This window comes from Acipenser ruthenus, chromosome 41, assembly GCF_902713425.1.
Source record: "Acipenser ruthenus chromosome 41, fAciRut3.2 maternal haplotype, whole genome shotgun sequence".
In the NCBI taxonomy this organism is placed as follows: Eukaryota; Metazoa; Chordata; class Actinopteri; order Acipenseriformes; family Acipenseridae; genus Acipenser; species Acipenser ruthenus.
The window spans coordinates 3,706,177-3,728,878 of record NC_081229.1 but is presented as its reverse complement, the minus strand read 5'-3'; the positions used below and the strand labels follow the sequence as shown (position 1 = coordinate 3,728,878).

Here is a 22,702-nt window from a genome sequence, read left to right as displayed (position 1 = left end):
ATTATCTAGCAGGTAATGACCACTGCATAGGACATTAATGCTGAAATATATGTAAGCTGCAAATATACCATGAGAAACTTTTGTACGGGAGGCTAAATGTTAGAACTAATTGCATAACATTTACCTTGTTTTGAACATTCAGTGTAAAATAATGGTGTGCATATAACTGGGTGGGGGCTAGGCACTGCCAAGCAAGCGTTTTAACCACTATACAAAAGAGCTGCATTCGTGGTTATAGAGCTCTTAACCTCATCTCATCTCACCGTCTGCGGACAGAATCTGCAACAGCAGCGCAACACACAACGCTGCCAGTTACATGTACCTGTAAATACATTCTGGAATATCCAATGACTAGCTTTATTTATAGATGAAGGCATTTTAACTTTCATTTTGAATGACGAGGGGGAAAAGAATACGAATACATGTGGGTGTGACACTGGAAATTCCAGAAAGCAAAACAGAAAGTGATCTATTTAGATCTTTGATTGACCTATACCCTGCTGGGCTTCTATTTCATTTCAAACTATTTTTTTTTCTGTGTGTGTGCACGGGGCTGGGGTGGTCATTGTCCAGTGTCTGGGATTAGGGTACTGTTCTGTAGGAACTGCCCGACTGTCACAAGGTTGTCTAGTTGTTTTGCAGGTAATGGTATTTTAACTTTCATTATGACCAACATGAAACGTATGGCGTATTTACAGTTTACAGTAAACGCATGTGGTATTAGATCATTTGTAAAATAGAATTTGAAGCACCATTTAGTACACATACAATAAAATTGCAAGTATCTACAGCTGTGGTATCTATACCTAGAATTTTAACATAATTTAGATCTATTATCCATCATGTAATCAAAGAAACTACACAATGATATTATAAAAGGTTACCGGAAGCCATAATAGCAGTACAGTGTTTCATGTTAGATCTTGAAATGTCACATTTTTCAATGTGTGTCAGTTTGTCATTAAGTATATGGAAAACTACAAAGCGGTATGTAATTAAAAATGTTAACGTAACATTATTCATCAGCTTTCATTCAACTTTATGATGCAACGTTTTTTATTTTACTGGGTGATGCAAAACATTTCCACAAAACCTGCTTCAAAATATCTGCAATAGATAATTCAGCATTTCAAGTACATTTCTGTGACTTGCAGCCATTGACTCATTTTAACTGTACTTCATGCAGCCTCTTTGCAGAATTACAGTAAGTTTGTGCAGATTCTGATGACCCCTGTAGGTTTGCAGAGTACCTGCTGTATAAGAATCTTAAACCTCATGAGAACTAGTTAGTCGGTGTCAAAGAATATATGTTCCTTCGGAATATTTGCAACCTCTTACTTTTTGTAGCACAGTAATCTTTATTTGCACACAAGTCAATACCCATGCATTTTCAACTAAAACCTTAATTTTAAGACCACTTTCCCTAACCCTAGCCCGCTCTGACAGGTCCAGTCTCAACTACAATAAAGCATGATAACAGCCTGCAAACACTGCTCCCGTTTACTAGCATTAAACAGGAATAATGTACATGAAAATAAAAAACAAACATGCATGTACGGGGGAACAAACATTATCCGAATTCCAAAAGCAGGATTACGATTCGGCGCATGTTACATGTTACATGTATACTTGTTCATTGGGTTCTCGCTCCATTCTGGCAAAGCTGCCAGTTTGCTGGTCACTGTGTCACTAATGGGCCACCCCCAGGCTTTGAAGAATGGAGCCAGATTCTTGTTTACTGCTTTGGAAAAGGTCTCAGCCCACATATTCATCTTGCCATCCATGTCATTGCAGAACGTTTTCATCTCATGGTAGTCTGCGTAGACCTTCTTCAACGCATCCCAGCCGAACCCTTCCTGCAACTAAAGAGCACAGGCGTAAAGGTTAGCCGGTTCAGACAACTCCTCCCCTGGACTCCGCACAAATGTGTTACTCGAACTCGGGGAATTGTTTTTTAGAAGTAATACAAAAATAAAATTTAAAAAAATCATTCAAATGAATCCATTGATAGACGTGTTGATTTCAAAACAAGAAAAGTGGTCCTCCCTTATGTTTGCAATTGGGTACCAAATCAGTTTTGGAAGAATATTTTCCATCCATCCAGTGAGCAGATATTTTTACTGCAGTACCTTTTCATATTTTAAACACCATTTTTTTCTGAAAAGATCAGACGCAAGCTTACCTGAAGGTACGTCTCCAAAGCAGTCCAGACACTCCAGTTTTGAAGCTGGGCTCCGTTCTCCAGGTATTGGCGGACAGTGTTCTCCCGTATCTCCTGTTGCATGTTTCCGTGAGCTTCGTTTCTGGGGATATTTAGCACCGTCTCATGAATGTAGACAGACCAGATGTTACAGGTGGCCTCTGTGGTGTGTGGAGGAAACTCCCAGCACCCTCTCTGTTGGTTGTGGCCAAGCTCATGAATGGCGCCCCATATTCCGTTCTTTGTTATGATATCAACGTCAAGAATCTCCTTTCCCGAGCACAGGTGCATCATAACGGGGTATCCAGCATGCATCCATCCTAAATCCGGACAAGAAGAAATCATGAATCACATATTCTGGCATCTGGTACTATTAACGATAATGTTATCATAGCATTTGCGCTATTGTATAACATGTTGGATCATATCTGAACACCCTGGAGTTTGTTATTGGGCTAATACAATGGCACATCCCAATCCTACCTCACTCCTAGCAAAGTTAATTCGGTTGTCAATGTAATCAGAGTGGTTCCGAAAGGGGGGGGGGGGGGGGGGGGGAGATTATCATTTGCATATCAATACCCAAAGACGTGAAACAGTTTCCATTATAGTATGAAGGTGGAATTTGATAATCTTGCCTTCTCTACTTTTAAAGATCATATTAGAGAATTGCTTAGAACCACCTGCGAATGCTTCTCCTCCAGTCCACATTAACAAATGTCTTATTTATTCTATGATCTCTGCATGCTGATCCAAACAAACTGATAAACACTTGCCATGAGAGATCTGAACATCAGCCACATAGCGTTCTTTCCTCGGGAATCTGTGAGGAATGCCAGCCAGCTCAGCAATGCCTTTCATGATCTTGTCCCACAGTGTTGCGAGAGTGTCAGGGTTGTCTAGACTGCGCACTTCCTCAGATGGGATGGAGATGATGATGTTATCAAATTCCAACTCAGCCCACGGAGCAGGGTAGTGGCGGACAGTCTGCAGCCAATCCGAGGTACTGGTCTCTCCTGCAATGATACAGTGTGGAGAATTATTCATTACACCCCATCAGACCTGGGGTCGATTACACCATACCACTGAGGCTTACAGTACTTACCTCCTTTGTAATAGGGAGCCATGACCGCCTCTTCCACAGTTATATCCACTGGACCGAGCTTGGCTCCCTTGGGCACTATGATGTAGATCAGACCCCCCCACAAGTTGGAAACCTTAATCTTCTCCTGGTCGATCCCGAACCTCTGTGTGACCACGGGAGCACGCTTCAGCACGTCTGCGTTATTCAGATTATCACACTGGCAACCAATCTGCACCTGCAATGCAAAACGACTCCAATCAGCTTCCCACCAGAGCCCCATTCATTAGAACCCACAGTTTCCAACAGCATGATAAGTCAGCAGATTGCTCTAAAACAGCACCTAGCATGATAAAGTTAGCCACTGTCACTGTTTTAACAACGCATCAACTGTGATGCCATGTATTTGTCATTGAATCTTACCCTGAAGTTGCATCCAACCAGTTTTGAGGGAACGTAAATGTGTGTGGGCTTCCCGGGAGGAAGAAAAAGGCCTGTACTTCTCCAAAGTTCATCAGCTATTCCAAAAAAGAAATCAATAAAAAGAGACTCAGAAGAAAATCATCAAGTAGATTTTCTATCTCTTTATATAGTATCAGGGCTCTCGGTACAATGCCGAATTAAAACTTTAGCAATAGGGGCCCCGTTACCTTCATTTGTTGCATCAACTCGAACTTGTACGCCAGACACAGTCGGCAGGTTGGGCATGTCTTTGATAATATAAGGAAGAATGGCATCTGGATCAGGGGTCACGTTGTAGAGCTCCATGCCCAGGTTGAGCAGAACATTGTCCTTGAAGTCTTTCACTGGACACTCATCGCACACCTTAGGGATCAGAGTAGCATACATGTATATTAGCATTAAAGTGACCAAGGCTTTAGCATAGCAACTTTCATGTTGTGGGTGTTTATTATAGTTGAGTAGAAGATGCCTAACCCAAATTTGTTGATCTTGATGCCTGGAAATAGGAATATAAACTTGTCTGGGACTAGAAAAGGTTGTTGGGTCCATCAAGACTCTACTAGCACACCATTTACACAATATTATACTTTGTGTACTGTTATTACAATCTCACACAAAACATGAGATTGATTTCAATATACAACTATGAGTTTTGAATTACTCCAGTAACCCATTTGATTGATGATGGTTCCTGGTATTTCTGAATAAAGTGATATCCTTTCTGTGACTTCCTATGCTTGTGTTTGAAATCAAATGGGGTGCCAAACTCCAGCCCTCAAGGGTCTTCTCGGTTTCATTCCGACTTAAGCTCTCAATGAACTTAACGGATTTCATTATTTGTTCAATTGAACATGTTTAATATTTTTACAGTTGATTTAAAAAAACGCACTTGATTCAAGGTGCACTAGCTGCGAAACATTTTGAGACCTGGAGAAAAGTGTTAAATTTGTCCAATTAATCAAATAATTAGACCAATTAATTAATTAATTGAGCACTCCAGTGGAACAAAAGCCAGAAGACACCGTGGTCCTCCAGGAGCCGAGTTTGACACCCCTGGGTGAAGGTTGAAGTTCAAACCTGAGGGACCCCCGACGTTTTCAGCAGCTGGGTTAGAAGCTGGCGAATGGAATCGTACGAAGGGCTGTGCTCTGCCTTCATTCTCAGGAACGAGGAGCAGTCCTGACCCAGCTTCTTCAAGTAAGACGACTCATGTTCCGCCAACTCCTTCTCTTCCAGGACATGTTCGGCAAACTTGGACAGCATTGTCCTAAAATGGTAGGCCTTCATGGCGTGCTCGATGGATTCTGGGGCTTTGTAAGTACGACCCTCAAGGGTTGAGGAGAGGATGCCTAACCCAAATCTGTTGAGGATCTGGTTGCCTGAGAAGAGCATAAAAAATGTTGGGAATGAGAAAGGCTGGTAACACTTCACGGGTCTCCAATTATGTGTAGTAACACATAATTACAATGTTATTATGTACTTGTCAATCTTTTTGCACGATATATGCAAGCACACAATTATCAGAAATGGGATAAGGTTATATTATGCAAAATAATTTACACATCAAGTACATTGTAACTATGCATAATAACACTAATTGTGTAAGTACACATGTATTTACTAAGTATCTATGTAAATACACAGTAATTCGTCCTACTTTTTGTTCTGAATTTTACTGAGATTACAGTCCACATCCTATGCTAGGTTAGAAGGCTTGGTGGTCAAGTGGTTAAAGAAAAGGGGCTTGTTACCAGGAGGTTCCCTATTCAATTCCCGGCTCAGCCACTGACTCACTGTGCGTGATCCTGAGCAAGTCACTTCATCTCCTTGTGCTCTGTCCTTCGGATGGGACGTAAAACCGAGGTCCTATTACAACTGACTCTGCAGCAGCAGTTGACGCATAGTTCACCCCCTAGTCTCTGTAAGTTGCTTTAGATAAAAGCGTCCGCTAAATAACCAATTCATAATAATAATAATAATGCCTGAAGTAGCAATACCTGGGTAATCGACCAGCACATTTTGATCTATGTGTTGGTACGACCAATTCCAGGCGTGACCACCGATGAGCAGACCCCCTCCCTCTGCCACAAACTCGTGGATTTCCGATGCATGTTGGCTGCTGTAGGAGGTGCAGCAGTAGACGCTCAGGCCTTCTTTGAAATCAGTCAGCTCGCAGGTGAAGCCATCCTGGCTGTACAGAGCTGGGCCTGACTGGATTTGGGGGTGAAAGCCGATTTGGCCCCTGCGGCCCCCATCGAGCCACCGCATGGCGTTGAAGAGGAAAGGCTTCAGCGGAGCGTGAGACATCAAGCCCTCGTGCGTCATCACAATGACCCGGCCCCTCCCGTAACGAGCCCCCGCTATGAAGGCCTGGTTGTGCTCATCCAGGGCAATGGGGAAAGCCATCGGCCCGTGGACCAGCACAGAAGAGGGGGTTCCACTGCCATTTAACTCAAACTGAGTCACCCCATTCAGTAGGAACTCTAGATCTTCTTTGAAGTCCATCCCTTGTCTGGTTGTGACAGAAGAGAAAACAATCAGACAGACGTTTATTTATCATGGTGCCTTTGGCATGTTTTGGTGTTGATGGTTGCTGTTGGGTATTTAAATGCTTATTGTCTTTCAAGAGAACTTTACCTAATGAATGACATTCATGGATTTATGATCATTTCAATGGGGATTAGGTCAGTGTTTGCGGTAGTGGCTTGTGAATAGGGTTTATTTAAGTGGTTCTGAATATCCAACAATTGTGTTTAATGGAATGAGAAAACAATAGCATAGCCTGTTCAACACAGCTTGACCCAAAAATGTGCAGAGTATATTAGTGACGGGGTAAGGCATTAGCACCATCAACAGAATAATAGACTAATCTAATGTATTTTTCCTGTAGGACATGTAGTGACCACTAGTGGCCAGTATTATGAGGATTCTTAAATAAATGGTTGTGGGAAAATTGGCTATAGCCAGATCGTTAACATCCAATTTAAGGATCCCAGCTGTAGACAATATAAAAGAGCAAGCTGGAAGACAAAGGGGAGAGGGAGTTTGAGGAGAGGAAGCAAAACGTTTAAGAACATGATTTGTGCTGAAAGTTTGTAAAGAGGTCAGAGTGCTTTTCTTTCTTTCTTTCTTTTTTGTTCAATGTTATCTTGTGTTCTTCAGCAATTTTGAACTGTGTTTTTTTTTGTTTTGTTTTGTTGAGGTAAAGGGAATAGCTCTCCTCATTAGTTATGGCAGTTCTCTGTTTAGGTAAAGTATATTCCGGCACAGGTTTTTTGTTTGTTTATTATATGAAGAAATCATATTCTGTTATTTTGGAGCAGCGCACTAGAGAGTGCTAAACACAAACGAGCGCAATAGCGTTTTACTCTAAAGCAGGGGTGCCCAATCCTGGTCCTGGAGGGCCGATGCCCTCCTGGTTTTTGTCCAAACTGTACACTAAATGGATTAATTGGACCAATTAAGCTTCTAATAAGGGCTTGATTGGTCCAATTAAGTAATTTAGGGCACAGTTGCAACAAAAGCCAGGAGGGACATCGGCCGTCCAGGACCAGGATTGGGCACCCCTGCTCTAAAGAGTCTTGCTTTGTCTGTCTGCCTCCACCTGCACACACAGGTCCCTACTTGAAATGAGCCGCCTACTTCCAACCACTAGGGGTGCCCTTTCACAATACATAGCTATGGCCAAAGATTTTCCATCACCCTATAACATTAACAAATTTTGCTTCATGAAGTCAAATTAAACCTGCTGAATAATGTTATGTTAACATATTGAATTACTGCTTTGTAGTTTGACAAATTGAATCGAACATGAAATACTATACTACTATTATGGCTTCCGGTAGTCTTTTGCAATATCATTTAGTGATTTCCTGGATTAAATGAAAGATATAAATTGTGTTAATAGTTTGTTTTTTGTTGTTGTTAATTGTCTCAATTATAAAATTCTAGGTAATGCAAAACTTTTGACCATAGCATTGATGTGGTAAACTTTCTAATCACTATAGATAGATATATAGATATATCAGATTACAAGTAATTGCAAACAAAAAAAAAAACACTAGTAAAAAAATATTATTATAAAACATATAAATGATAGAATATACTTACACGACCGACAGCCAGCTTATAGGTATCTTTCTGTCCACTGGACAGAGTCCACATTCAGCGGTATTAGAAGTGAAATAAATACCGGCCACGCTAGTGATCTTGTTGCCGGGGAAACTGGTGAAAGGATGCTGGCCGCAGTTATCGCCGGACCATTGGCAGGCCTCGCCGGCTATCAACAAGCCACCTCCCTGCTTGACAAACGCGATGAGCCTGTCGGCATGCTCCTCATCATAGGCGCTGGTGCAGTACACCCCCATGCTATCAGAGAAGCAGTCGCTTAACTGCACCTTGTCTCCTGTGTAAATCAGATTGTTGGCTATGAAGGCGAGGTCTGCTTGGATTCCAATAACAGCATCGGGTGTTGGCTTGAGCCACTTGATAGCATTAATGACAAACCAGGAGAGCTTGTGGTCAACCAAATAAGATTCGTGGCCCAGGACCACCATGCGGCCTTTGCCATACTTGGAAGCGGCTATCAAGACCTGGCCTTTGTCATTCATGGCTATAGGAAATGCATCGTCTCCTGCTAGGGCGAGATCACAAGGGTTCTGTTGGCCGGTGAAGTCTAGTTTTTCCACCCCAGCCAGTAGTTTTGCATAGTCAGCTATACACTCCATTCTTCAGCTGTCCTGTAGAAACACAAAGTTCATATTGTTGACAAATGAATCCATTTACTGTTCTAGTAATTAGCAATTATTCTCACTGCCTTACAGTTTCCTGTTATATTATTACTTTGAGGCCGCACAACAGAAAAGAATAGATTTAGTAAGGGTCTATTCCCTAACAGATAGGAGAGAGACTTGAGGTTGTGATCTTTATTTACAATAAAAATTCAAAATAAAAAGACTGAACACACACAACCAATAAAACAAAGTTGGCCTGCAGGCGGCTGAGCGCTACCTCCACTAAAAGGAGGGTCCCACTCCAGGAACCTTCTGCCCAACCCAAATAAACTGAGTGAGAATAGAATCCTCGGGACCCCCATGTGTCCGGTTTTCATGCCAGCGGAGCTTTCAATTACTTAACTAAATCCTTACTTGAACTAATAATTTGCTTAAGTAGACCTTTTTAATTGTTCTCAGCTCCTACAAAATTGCACATTTCAAGTTACTTATACAATTTCAGAGTTAACTTGAACTCTCCATCTGCTTAAGAAGTGAAAACAATTAAAAAAGGCTTAACTTGGGCAAATTATTAGTTCAATTAAAGGTTTAGTTAAGTAAGTGAGAGCTCAGTTGGGATGAAAACCAGAAGACACATGGGGTCCAGAGGACCGGGTTTGAGAAGCCCTGATCTAAATGAACCCCTTTCTTACAGTTGTGGTTATCCCAGTCTACATACAGTGATAACCCATTGCTCACCCTGCTTCACACTGCAGCCGGCAGAGTTTCCCACATATTCATCTCTGTTTGCTGAGACGTAGAATGAACAAAGGCTCTAGCTTTTCCTTTATGTCCAGGGTTAATCGACAGCCAATTAATCAATTAACACCTGGCCACACCTGTTTCATTACAATGAGATTCAAACTCCCAGCCCTGCCATGTCTAGCACACACTTGTGAATTTCAACTTAATTTACAATCCAAATAAAAATACACTATTTACATGTGCAGGGCGTCTGCCCTGTCACAGGGTTGGATTTTCCAAGCTTGGTGTGGTGTTACCTCCATAATAAAGCAAACTGAAAAAGCAGAGCCCTTATTTTACATCAACTACATTTAGTCCCCCATGAAAAGTGCTGCATATGTTTCCAAATTCTGCAGCAACGGTCCACGATTTCTGCAACAGAAATTCTTGAATTCTCTAGTAGCCTTTTAAAAGTTAAAACCAACCCGCTTATTTATTTATTTATTTATTTTTATAGGGCTGTTTTCAAAGTTTATTACAGTACATACTAAAAACAATTCCCTCAAATGTCATATTCTTTCAAATAGTGTTGATTCTGAATAAAATTGACTGAAAGAAAAATAAAAATAATAATTTAAAAAAATGTTCTCCATTTTCTCAGGACAGTGTGTCACGTGTTTGAAGTTATGCTTTCCTATTGAAGTAAAGAAAACTGGGCTCTGATAGTTTCTTCAGAAACGACAAGCACGGTCTGCAGTTTACTTCTGTCCTCACATTTCTGGGTATTTCCGAGCACGAGCAGCGGCTGTTTTATTTCCTTTGTGGCTTTTGCCTCCAGACACATGTTTGCTCTTAAGAAATTTATCAGTTTTAGCTCTAGATTTTAACAATCACAGCACGTCAGTGTCTAAAACGAGTGGTTTGTTTTTCCTAAGTGGGGGTTGAGCAAGATAAACAAAGCACAGGTATTCAAAAATCTCAGTGCGCCAACTTATGGAATGTTTACAAAAACTTGAATTTGTTCTTATCAATACTAATCAATAATTCTGCAACCAAGGGTGCATTCCGCGAAATCGCACCGGGATCCGCGATCGGATTTTTAATGGAGTATTATACATAGGGATTTAGAAAAAAAACAAAAAACAAAAACCCAATAACAAATAAATACATAATAATAATAATAATAATAATAATAATAATAATAATAATAATGATTATGAAATTCTTGTTCACCATCTGACGCAGTTAAGAATGTTTCCCACACATGCCTGTTCATTTCCATTACCTGTCTGAATCTTCAGTGACGTGATTCATAATCCCTACCACACCCTGTGTATTTTAACTTGATACACCCAGTGTATTTCAAATTAAAACAGAACAAACAGCAAACTTATTTACAGGCCATACAGGTTTCTTCCCTAAACCCAATAAATATTGCATTTTTTTGTTGTTGTTTTTTGAATATATGGTTTTATGACATGTAGGGTTAGTGTTTCATATCTGTGTGGAATAATAGGCTTCAGGCAGACTTTTGAGATATCAGTTTGTAGTTTCGTTGATTACATTATGTTACATAAAAGGTCTAAATTATGTTCATATAGTTTTTTGGTTTGTTTGTTTGTTTAAAAATGCTCGGTGATGCAACACGTTTGGCCATAGCTCTACAGATGATGATGATGATGATGATGATGATGATGATGATGATGATGATGATGATGATGATGATGATGATGATGATGATGATGATGATGATGATGATGATGATGATGGGCTGTGTGGTCCAGTGGTTAAATAAAAGGGTTTGTAACCAGGAGGTCCCCGGTTCAAATCCCACCTCAGCCACTGACTCATTGTGTGACCCTGAGCAAGTCACTTAACCTCCTTGTGCTCTGTCTTTCTAGTTAGATGTAATTGTAAGTGACTCTGCAGCTGATGCATAGTTCACACACCCTAGTCTCTGTTAGTCACCTTGGATAAAGGCGTCTGCTAAATAAACAAATAATTTCTTAGCAGACGCCCTTATCCAGGGCGACTTACAATTGTTACAAGACATCACATTATTTTTACATACACAGATAAACACTATATTGAAAAGCTAGTGTTTTTGCTTCATCCTTCTTGTAGCTTAGAAGATATCTGCAGGCTGATGATGTTTTGAAAGATGCACATTACAATCTGTGCCTTTGAATAGTTATGATTCCACAAAACGACAAATCTGTATACTCGTCACACATGAAAATGATGTGCAAAACAGCACCACAAGCAAATCACTGTGATCCTATGACTAATCGTTTTCGTGTGTAGACCACATACACATGTTAAGCTACTGGTACTTATTGGTAAATCCTGTATATAATCACTGTGCTGCAGGAAATAATGAACATTTCAAAACAAGCTACACGATTCCTTTTTGACAAGTTCTTTCTAGCAGTTGTAATAGTACTGATTTGCATCAGTACAAGACAATTATGATATGAGGTTAGTGTCAGATAATTTCATCACCCTTTCATATACTCTATAAAGCAACTGAGACATACACAGTACATATGAAAAATTAATAATATTCAGTCACTTTTTTATTTGATGTAACATCATTGAACAGGTGCTGGAGAACATGTTGTTGGTTTTGAATTACAAGGGAGGTTCTGCAACTCTCATTTCAATTGTAGGAATGCTTATCAACCGTAGAATGATTTCTAATAACATTAATAATAATTCAGACAGACAAAGCTTACCTTGGATTCCAGGCAAAAGGCTGTGGAACTTGATGAGCGAGAGAGAGCAGGCTGTGCAGTGTGGGTGCTTTGAGCAGGCAGTGTGTACAGTAGTGGAAGTGCGCATCATTTCTTATTTGAATAAAGAGCAACCCAACCTATTTTTCTCCTTCCCCTCTCTGATGGGCTGGGTTTGAACATGGATGCTGGTAGACTCTTTAGGCCATAACTGTACATGCCAAACATATTGAATTATAGTTTAGTATTTCCTAATGCAGCAGAGTGTTTAATAGTTTTGGACAAACTAATTGCAGTAACCCGTGCCATCAAAGGAGTGTCTGACTCATGAATACATTCATTTGCTCTGCTTTAATGACATCTCAATTCTTTAGAGAAAACGGTTTATTAAAACTGCTTTGACTTTTGCCGTTGTAAGTCACTGCTTTTAAGTTCTGTCGATATTTTAGCATCTACAGTACGTTGGCCCCTGTATCAATAAGCCTAAAAGGTAACATCAGTTTGATCATTTTTGATCAGGCCCTGCACATGTGAATATTGTTTGTTTTTGATGTGCTTGAAAATGGCAGGGCTGGGGTAAGACTCCCCTCCCTGATAAAACGATTGGAATGTGGCCAGAAATGAATTGGTTTATTGTAAATTTGAGGGGGTGTGAAGGAGGTGGTTCCTGCAGCAGGTATGAATGAATACACAGTGCTAATAAGTTTTTACAATAACACACAGGGTGTAATTTATTGGTTTGGGGGTGGTTCTGCTAAAGGTAACAAAGGGATCATAATGGGATTCCAATTGGGTTTTCTGTTAGGGAAGGTACATTAAATCAATTGTTTAAAAAGCAAACCCATCATAAATTAAACTTGTATTGCAGGTTTGTACTGTATTTACAGATGTTGGCAGTATCAATGACAAACATCTCCTTTGTTTCGAGAAACAAAACGGAATGCAAATATTTGTACAGGGTATGGTTTTGCTGTCGGCCAACACCCCTGCAATCAGATCACAGGAACTTCAGCCAGGTTACCAGGATGTAGCAGCTGATCTACAGTGGAGCGTCAAAATATTTGCATCTGAATTAACTTAAAACAAAAAAATCAAATGATTCTCTGAATAAGGGATGGGAACCAGTAATCATGTTAAAGATCAGAGAGGTAGAAAATGGATTTTAAAAGAATTCAAGTTTATATTCAATGAAATAACTTTAATTTGGGACTAATATTTAAAATCTATATAAAATAATCCTAAAAATTAAAAAATAAATGGACCACACTTTTTTAGAACTACAACAGGGCCTTCCAAGGAACCTGAAAATGCCATTATCCTGGAATTTCATGCATAGTAACAATGGTACTATGGACCAGCTGAGAATTGATTAAAAAACAAACAAGATTTTATAATGATATTCCAAACACGTTCCTGTTTCATTTACTGGTACTTAAATCGTGGCCAGCTGTGTTTAAAGGCTATGTAACTTTAGCACACTTTGTCATTATTTCTTTTTTAAATGCTTCCTTTTACAAATTCCTCCAGTTTTTTTTTTTTATTGTACCAATACATGTAAGTATTGCTTTCCTGGGGGGTGCACACGGTTCTGATAAATGTGCACAATCAAGTTGTAATTTTGAACATAAAAACCTTTTCCGGAGCCACTCAACAGGAAGAATGCAACCTGTACTACAGTAATAACACAGTACAGTTATATAATTTATTTATTATTTTTCAAATGTCAAACACCGCATAACAAAATAAAAATGATCTTCAAACTTCAGACCTTTTCACGGTTTCAAAAAACAAAAATCCATTCTTACAAGTTATAGAATTACTTACATTTTAGTGCCCCCACCCGAAAACAAAAACATATCTTCTGCTGTTTGTTGCTGAATAATCCCTACCTGCCTCAAAAAGTGAATAAAAAACCCTACCCACTAACCCATCTCTCCTGCCCCTCCCTCCCTAGTTGAAATCACTGTTTCTGCTGCATGGCCTCTTTGCGAGCGGCGTCCTGCAGTAGCTGTGTGTCCACCTCGTCCGCAGGGAGCTGTACGTACCGCACCACGGAACCACGGATAAAACAGTTCTTCACTGAAAGCTGTGGAACATAAGCAAACACTACAATTGTACTGCGAGCTTCCCAGTTCAATCCCAGCTCAGCCACTGACTCACTGTGCGTGACCCTGAGCAAGTCACTTCATCTCCTTGCGCTCCATCCTTTGGATGAGACGTAAAACAAACAAGGTCCTATTGTAAGTGACTCTGCAGCAGCAGTCTCTATTATTATTATTAGTAATAATAATACTGCTATTATTATTATTATTATTATTATTATTATTATTATTATTAATAATAATAATAATAATAATAATAACTGTGTTATGGTACTTGCTGACACATATGCCTTGGGCTTGACATTTGAATATCCCCAAAATTCTGGTAGTCTCAATAAAGAATGCCCAAGTTTCATTAGACTTGGTTAACAGGTTCTGTTCATTTATGTTAACATACAAGTGTTACAGGCAAACAGCCTCTATGTACCACAGATTATGATATCATCAACAAAATGTGTTAATGAACAGCCTAAGCAAGTTTTAACATACACTGTTCTCTAGAACTAATGGAGTGTGACTAAAAAGTGTGACTTAATTATGCATATATGGAAACGTTCATTATATCACCAGCACAATAATAAAAAAAAAATACTTCTGCATTTATGAAAAACTATTTTAATTCTCAAAAGTACTAAAAGATACCCCACGTTAACGGGCTGTCCCGTTAACACATTATTGAGATTAGGGACAGCATGTGTATTCCTTTTAAAAACAATTACTTTCATTAAATTAAAGTACTTTTTAAGGAGGTCTTAGTGTGAACTACTATTAAAAAAACTGAATAATCCTTGTTGTTTGTCTAAATGTAGTACCAACTTTCTTTCTAGTACTTCTGTGTGTGAGGGTGACCATGTGGGGGTATTTTCCCTGGGTTGGTTACCCTGGCTCAGCTCTGTGTGTGTCTGTGTGTGTGTATATATATATTTGTATATATATATATATGTAGGACTCACCATGTGGGGGTATTTCTCCGGGTCTGTGACACTGATGTCTGTAAGCTTGATGTTCAGATACTGAACAGGAAAGAGAGCAAAATTAGCAACCATATTGAGGAGGCAGAAAAGCTTGGACTGTCTATCCCACAATCTTGATATAAATAAATAAAATAAAAAGTCACAAAAGATAATGAATATTATTCATGACTTATTCAAGATGAACTTGGGGATTATTGAAGGTTTTTACTGTAAAAGCAGGTTACTGGTTTTTGCTCAGTTCCCCCATGCATTAAACTTCCTCATAACGAATATCTGTCAGCTTTCTTATATTTAAAAGACTAAGCTGTGAGTACAAATGCTTCCTAAAAGGGGCAGGCAGTGTCCCTGTCCATCTACCGATGCAAACAGGGAGGGTTTCAAAGTGCTTTTAAAAATCAGTTGTAATTTAGTAACTCACTGAGAAACAATTCTAGTCAAAAAAATAAAAGATTTTTTAGTATCACTATCGTCGTGACCTACCTCCACTGGCTGCGAATATAAAAATGTAAGCTGACCATATGTGCAAATGGACAGGCACTGCCTTATCTACCCAGATTCTGACCCTCTTAAAAAAAAACCTTTCTAAATGTCATAAGCAAATTTCATTACAATGGAAAACCGGTTCTCTAAATCAGGGGTTCTCAAACTAGGGTTCTCCTGGGTGGGGCACGAAACAACCACATTAGTTATTTATTTTAAATGTTAAAAATCTACGTGCAGGTTTAGATGTATTTCTGTTTAACAGATCGTCAAACCTTTTACCTGTCATTCGAAAAAAATGTCTGTGTCACATACCCGCATCTCTCTAATTTAATGTATAAAATTGCCTCCTTTCGGATTCTCTGTCGGTTGACAGGACAGATGTACCGCTTTTGATTTTTTTTTTTAAACCTGTTGTATATGAAGTACAAACTCAGGACATCTCCTAAAATGTAAGTTTTCAGATTTCGCGAACGCATTCTTTATTTAATGTATGAACGACAACTACGCAGTCAAAAGGGCTTTGACACGATGCGTCCTTCTTACAGCAAATAGTGAAGCTGCACAGCCGACATATCGCATTCACATGCAACAGAAGTATGAGCCAGCCTTTAATCTCCAAAGTGTGACACATGTGTAAAGATAGATGAACTACATTACATCCTTGAAAAGCATACATACCTGATCAACCGAATGCAGAGTTCCACAGATACTACAAAGAATGGAAAAATAAAGCAAGCTGTTATTGAATTACATGTTTTGCTTTGAAAGAAGCAGGGATATAAAAATGGCACTCCAGGACCAGAGTTTTCTGCATACATAGACCACTCTGTAGTCTGGGCTTTAACATGGTTCAGTCATGCCAGAATCAGAGCATGCAGTACTGCGGCATGGACACACGTCAATATGCTTTAAATCAACAGAAAATCTGATTCAAAGCTCACCTCAAATCATTCTTCAGCTCCACCACCACGTCCTTCCCCACCAGCGACTTAAAGAACGAGTAGAACAGCTGCAAAGATTGACAAGCTGTTTAATCCACAGAAATACTGCCAGACTGCGTCCCATGCTTTCTCTACCTGCAGCTGAAAAACTGGTTCATGCTTTTGTTTTCTCCAGGATCGATTACTGCAACGCCCTGCTCGCTGGGGTGTCTAACAGCATCCTCACTAAAATTCAATTTGTCCAAAACTTTGCAGCCAGAATTTTGTCTCGGCCCCGCTCAAGAGATCACATTACTCCTGTCTTGGAGGCCTTGCACTGGCATGCCTATCAGGTTCAGAATTGATTTTTGAATGCTGACATACAAGGCTCTTCATGGGCTAGCTCTGACTTATCTGTCAGATCTTTTATTTTTTTACAGTCCCACTCGCAACCTCCGCTCTGCTGATCTCAGACTGCTGTGTGTCCCACCTGCTCACCTGCGCTCTATGGGCGACAGGACCTTCTGTTGCTATGCCCCCAAATTATGGAACTCTATTCCACTAGAGATCAGGGACTCAGCTTCTCTGAGTGTTTTTAAAGCTAATAGCACTCTGAGATGACTGCTTTTAAGGGTGCTGTACAAAATAAAGTTTATTATTATAATAAATATTACAGGTCTTTTGGAGTTCCTGACTATCTGCAAACTACGCCAAGTGGATTTCTGAAGTAGATGTTGTATAACTCTGGGTCCTGGTATATGTAATGACTTGTAGGTTTTACACCTAACAGCAGTGTTCCTGTAAATAAACTGATCCCAGGGGAACATTACTTTATCAGAATTCCTGGGACCTACTTGGAAACCCCTGCAAAACCTTTTTATGGGTTTCTTAAAACAACAACAACCTGTATGTACACTTAATAATAATAATAATAATAATAATAATAATATTATTATTTATTTCTTAGCAGACGCCCTTATCCAGGGCGACTTACAATTGTTACAAGATATCACATTATTTTTACATACAATTACCCATTTATACAGTTGGGTTTTTACTGGAGCAATTTAGGTAAAGTACCTTGCTCAAGGGTACAGCAGCAGTGTCCCCTACCAGGGATTGAACCCACAACCCTCCGGTCAAGAGTCCAGCACCCTAACCACTACTCCACACTGCTGCCCACTTACAAAAACATGGCTGTTTTTTAAAAATGTAGTACTAGAGGCGCAAAACAATTACATCCCAAAAGTAGACAAATCTAAATCTAAAACAAAATGGCCAAAATGGTATAATAGATCAATTAAAAAAAATATATTCAGCGAAAAGGCACTTTACAGAGCATTTAAAAGGGACCAAAAACAAAGTACACAGAAAGAGTACTTGGAACTGCAAACACAAGTCAAAAAGGGAGTTAGAAAGGCCAAGAGAGAGATAGAAATCAATATTGCTAAGGGGGCTAAAACCAATTCCAAAATGTTTTTCCAATATTATAACAGCAAGAGAACATTCAAAAGAGGAGGTTAAATGTCTAAGAGACACAAATGGCAAAATCATAGATGAAGAAAAAAATAGCAAATATATTAAATGATTACTTTTCACAGGTTTTTACAAAGGAGGACACGGACAACATGCCCGACATGTCGACCTGTTCCTATCCAATTTTAAATAACTTTAGCATAACAGAGGCAGAAGTGTTAAAGGGAATAGGAGCTCTTAAAATAAACAAATACCCCGGGCCAGATGAGATCCTCCCAATAGTACTCAAAGAAATGAAAGAAGTTATTTACAAACCGCTAACCAAGATCATGCAACAGTCTCTTGACACAGGGGTTGTACCGACAAGCTGGAAAATAGCAAACGTAATACCGATCCACAAAAAGGAAGACAAAACCGAACCAGGTAACTACAGACCAATAAGCCTGACTTCTCTTATATGTAAACTTATGGAAACTATAATAAGATCCAAAATGGAAAATTACCTATATGGCAATAATATCCTAGGAGACAGCCAGCATGGTTTTAGGAAAGGGAGATCGTGTCTAACTAACCTACTTGACTTTTTTGAGGATGCAACATTGAAAATGGATAACTGCAAAGCATACGACATGGTTTATTTAGATTTCCAGAAAGCTTTTGACAAAGTCCCACATAAAAGATTAATTCTCAAACTGAACGCATTAGGGTTTCAAGGAAATGCATGCACATGGATTAGGGAGTGGTTAACATGTAGAAAACAGAAAGTACTGATTAGAGGACTACTCAGAGATTCCTAGACTGTGTTACTGATTCATACTGCACCAGAAATACATTTCTACTAGCGTGAAATCAAAATAACAGCCCGAGTCAAAGTGACAATAACAAGTATGGTACTATAACAATCAATTTGTAAATATCTGTTTACATCTCGTCTATTCACAATGGCTGCAAGGTTGTTGTCCTCTTAGTTATGCAACGTAAATGTTAAATGCAATGCTGGTTTTGTATTTTAAACACGCCAAAAATGTAATTTCCAGGTTATGATCTAACGACGTTACAGACCACCTGTGTAGTGTTTTAGTTATTTGTAAATAAATAAATAAATAAATAATAAACAGGATCCTACAAGAAAATGTAAACAGCTCTACATTACGGCAGTTTAAAAAAAGCAAGTATTTAATGAACAATATTTATTTCAACATAATACAATCTTACCATTTTCAGATACGAATTCCCTTCTCGCTGCGCGCTAATTCTTCGTTGACAGCTCGCGAGAGTTGATCAGAAACGAGAATTCAGTTCTTACAGTCCTCGATAGGAAAATTTGACATGATGTCATCAGGCTGCGCCGGAGTGTGTAACTGTTTTTTTTGTTGACTCACAAGAAAATATAATACTTTAAGTTTCAGCGTCTAAAAAAAACAAAAAAAAAAACAGAACTGTAGTTTTATAAATAACTCAATAGTTATTTTAGTTTTAGTGTATTAATAAGCTTTTGAGGAAAACGGAGACAACTGTATACAAACTTCCCAGAGTTATGAACGTTTTCTGCAGGTTGCAGCATGCATTTAATTGAGATGGCCTGGTTAATTCGGTCTACTGTGGCCAGTGGCAACGAACTTGAGATTTTAGTCCTTACTTCTGTACTAAATTGAGTACTGTACTAGATACTAATATCTCTGCGGATCATCCCCAGCTCCTTAAACTATCTTAGTACCAGCTGCAACGGGAACGTACATAACATTAACAGAGCCCTTATTTTACATCAACTACATTTAGTCCCCCATGAAAAGTGCTGCATATGTTTCCAAATTCTGCAGCAACGGTCCACGATTTCTGCAACAGAAATTCTTGAATTCTCTAGTAGCCTTTTAAAAGTTAAAACCAACCCGCTTATTTATTTATTTATTTATTTTTATAGGGCTGTTTTCAAAGTTTATTACAGTACATACTAAAAACAATTCCCTCAAATGTCATATTCTTTCAAATAGTGTTGATTCTGAATAAAATTGACTGAAAGAAAAATAAAAATAATAATTTAAAAAAATGTTCTCCATTTTCTCAGGACAGTGTGTCACGTGTTTGAAGTTATGCTTTCCTATTGAAGTAAAGAAAACTGGGCTCTGATAGTTTCTTCAGAAACGACAAGCACGGTCTGCAGTTTACTTCTGTCCTCACATTTCTGGGTATTTCCGAGCACGAGCAGCGGCTGTTTTATTTCCTTTGTGGCTTTTGCCTCCAGACACATGTTTGCTCTTAAGAAATTTATCAGTTTTAGCTCTAGATTTTAACAATCACAGCACGTCAGTGTCTAAAACGAGTGGTTTGTTTTTCCTAAGTGGGGGTTGAGCAAGATAAACAAAGCACAGGTATTCAAAAATCTCAGTGCGCCAACTTATGGAATGTTTACAAAAACTTGAATTTGTTCTTATCAATACTAATCAATAATTCTGCAACCAAGGGTGCATTCCGCGAAATCGCACCGGGATCCGCGATCGGATTTTTAATGGAGTATTATACATAGGGATTTAGAAAAAAAACAAAAAACAAAAACCCAATAACAAATAAATACATAATAATAATAATAATAATAATAATAATAATAATAATAATAATAATAATAATAATAATAATAATTATGAAATTCTTGTTCACCATCTGACGCAGTTAAGAATGTTTCCCACACATCCCTGTTCATTTCCATTACCTGTCTGAATCTTCAGTGTCGTGATTCATAATCCCTACCACACCCTGTGTATTTTAACTTGATACACCCAGTGTATTTCAAATTAAAACAGAACAAACAGCAAACTTATTTACAGGCCATACAGGTTTCTTCCCTAAACCCAATAAATATTGCATTTTTTTGTTGTTGTTTTTTGAATATATGGTTTTATGACATGTAGGGTTAGTGTTTCATATCTGTGTGGAATAATAGGCTTCAGGCAGACTTTTGAGATATCAGTTTGTAGTTTCGTTGATTACATTATGTTACATAAAAGGTCTAAATTATGTTCATATAGTTTTTTGGTTTGTTTGTTTGTTTAAAAATGCTCGGTGATGCAACACGTTTGGCCATAGCTCTACATCTGATGATGATGATGATGATGATGATGATGATGATGATGATGATGATGATGATGATGATGATGATGATGATGATGATGATGATGATGATGATGATGATGATGATGATGATGATGATGATGATGATGATGATGATGATGATTGGCTGTGTGGTCCAGTGGTTAAATAAAAGGGTTTGTAACCAGGAGGTCCCCGGTTCAAATCCCACCTCAGCCATTGACTCATTGTGTGACCCTGAGCAAGTCACTTAACCTCCTTGTGCTCTGTCTTTCTAGTTAGATGTAATTGTAAGTGACTCTGCAGCTGATGCATAGTTCACACACCCTAGTCTCTGTTAGTCACCTTGGATAAAGGCGTCTGCTAAATAAACAAATAATTTCTTAGCAGACGCCCTTATCCAGGGCGACTTACAATTGTTACAAGACATCACATTATTTTTACATACACAGATAAACACTATATTGAAAAGCTAGTGTTTTTGCTTCATCCTTCTTGTAGCATAGAAGATATCTGCAGGCTGATGATGTTTTGAAAGATGCACATTACAATCTGTGCCTTTGAATAGATAGTTATGATTCCACAAAACGAAAAATCTGTATACTCGTCACACATGAAAATGATGTGCAAAACAGCACCACAAGCAAATCACTGTGATCCTATGACTAATCGTTTTCGTGTGTAGACCACATACACATGTTAAGCTACTGGTACTTATTGGTAAATCCTGTATATAATCACTGTGCTGCAGGAAATATTGAACATTTCAAAACAAGCTACACGATTCCTTTTTGACAAGTTCTTTCTAGCAGTTGTAATAGTACTGATTTGCATCAGTACAAGACAATTATGATATGAGGTTAGTGTCAGATAATTTCATCACCCTTTCATATACTCTATAAAGCAACTGAGACATACACAGTACATATGAAAAATTAATAATATTCAGTCACTTTTTTATTTGATGTAACATCATTGAACAGGTGCTGGAGAACATGTTGTTGGTGTTGAATTACAAGGGAGGTTCTGCAACTCTCATTTCAATTGTAGGAATGCTTATCAACCGTAGAATGATTTCTAATAACATTAATAATAATTCAGACAGACAAAGCTTACCTTGGATTCCAGGCAAAAGGCTGTGGAACTTGATGAGCGAGAGAGAGCAGGCTGTGCAGTGTGGGTGCTTTGAGCAGGCAGTGTGTACAGTAGTGGAAGTGCGCATCATTTCTTATTTGAATAAAGAGCAACCCAACCTATTTTTCTCCTTCCCCTCTCTGATGGGCTGGGTTTGAACATGGATGCTGGTAGACTCTTTAGGCCATAACTGTACATGCCAAACATATTGAATTATAGTTTAGTATTTCCTAATGCAGCAGAGTGTTTAATAGTTTTGGACAAACTAATTGCAGTAACCCGTGCCATCAAAGGAGTGTCTGACTCATGAATACATTCCTTTGCTCTGCTTTAATGACATCTCAATTCTTTAGAGAAAACGGTTTATTAAAACTGCTTTGACTTTTGCCGTTGTAAGTCACTGCTTTTAAGTTCTGTCGATATTTTAGCATCTAGTACGTTGGCCCCTGTATCAATAAGCCTAAAAGGTAACATCAGTTTGATCATTTTTGATCAGGCCCTGCACATGTGAATATTGTTTGTTTTTGATGTGCTTGAAAATGGCAGGGCTGGGGTAAGACTCCCCTCCCTGATAAAACGATTGGAATGTGGTCAGAAA

General features: G+C 38.7%; 2 protein-coding genes across 2 annotated transcripts; both read right to left on the bottom strand.

Annotated features, from left to right (window-relative positions):
* Window positions 1-994: 994 nt before the first annotated feature.
* Window positions 995-9,289, bottom strand: LOC117434124 (TRPM8 channel-associated factor homolog). Its single transcript, XM_059010824.1, has 10 exons — window positions 9,215-9,289; window positions 7,854-8,482; window positions 5,741-6,255; window positions 4,821-5,122; window positions 3,932-4,106; window positions 3,705-3,799; window positions 3,306-3,519; window positions 2,977-3,216; window positions 2,183-2,520; window positions 995-1,862 (listed from the first exon to the last, which is right to left on the bottom strand). The coding sequence occupies exons 2-10, from the start codon at window positions 8,468-8,470 to the stop codon at window positions 1,611-1,613; spliced, it is 2,748 nt and encodes a 915-aa protein (XP_058866807.1). The 5' UTR covers window positions 8,471-8,482; window positions 9,215-9,289; the 3' UTR covers window positions 995-1,610.
* Window positions 9,290-13,622: 4,333 nt separating this feature from the next.
* LOC117965007 (U6 snRNA-associated Sm-like protein LSm2) lies at window positions 13,623-19,210 on the bottom strand. Its single transcript, XM_034909945.2, has 5 exons — window positions 19,102-19,210; window positions 16,432-16,499; window positions 16,169-16,199; window positions 14,987-15,046; window positions 13,623-14,017 (listed from the first exon to the last, which is right to left on the bottom strand). The coding sequence occupies exons 1-5, from the start codon at window positions 19,102-19,104 to the stop codon at window positions 13,892-13,894; spliced, it is 288 nt and encodes a 95-aa protein (XP_034765836.1). The 5' UTR covers window positions 19,105-19,210; the 3' UTR covers window positions 13,623-13,891.
* Window positions 19,211-22,702: the final 3,492 nt, after the last annotated feature.

Excerpts from the sequence above, each read along its gene's own strand:
- LOC117434124 (XM_059010824.1), bottom strand. The coding sequence starts at position 8,470 with ATGGAGTGTATAGCTGACTATGCAAAACTACTGGCTGGGGTGGAAAAA. Across the intron at positions 4,107-4,820 it reads AAACGTCGGGGGTCCCTCAG|GTGTGCGATGAGTGTCCAGT; the intron begins GTTTGAACTTCA and ends CTGATCCCTAAG. Across the intron at positions 1,863-2,182 it reads CTTTGGAGACGTACCTTCAG|TTGCAGGAAGGGTTCGGCTG; the intron begins GTAAGCTTGCGT and ends TGTGCTCTTTAG.
- LOC117965007 (XM_034909945.2), bottom strand. Across the intron at positions 16,200-16,431 it reads GAGCTGAAGAATGATTTGAG|TATCTGTGGAACTCTGCATT; the intron begins GTGAGCTTTGAA and ends CATTCTTTGTAG. Across the intron at positions 15,047-16,168 it reads CTCTGCATTCGGTTGATCAG|TATCTGAACATCAAGCTTAC; the intron begins GTATGTATGCTT and ends TTTCCTGTTCAG.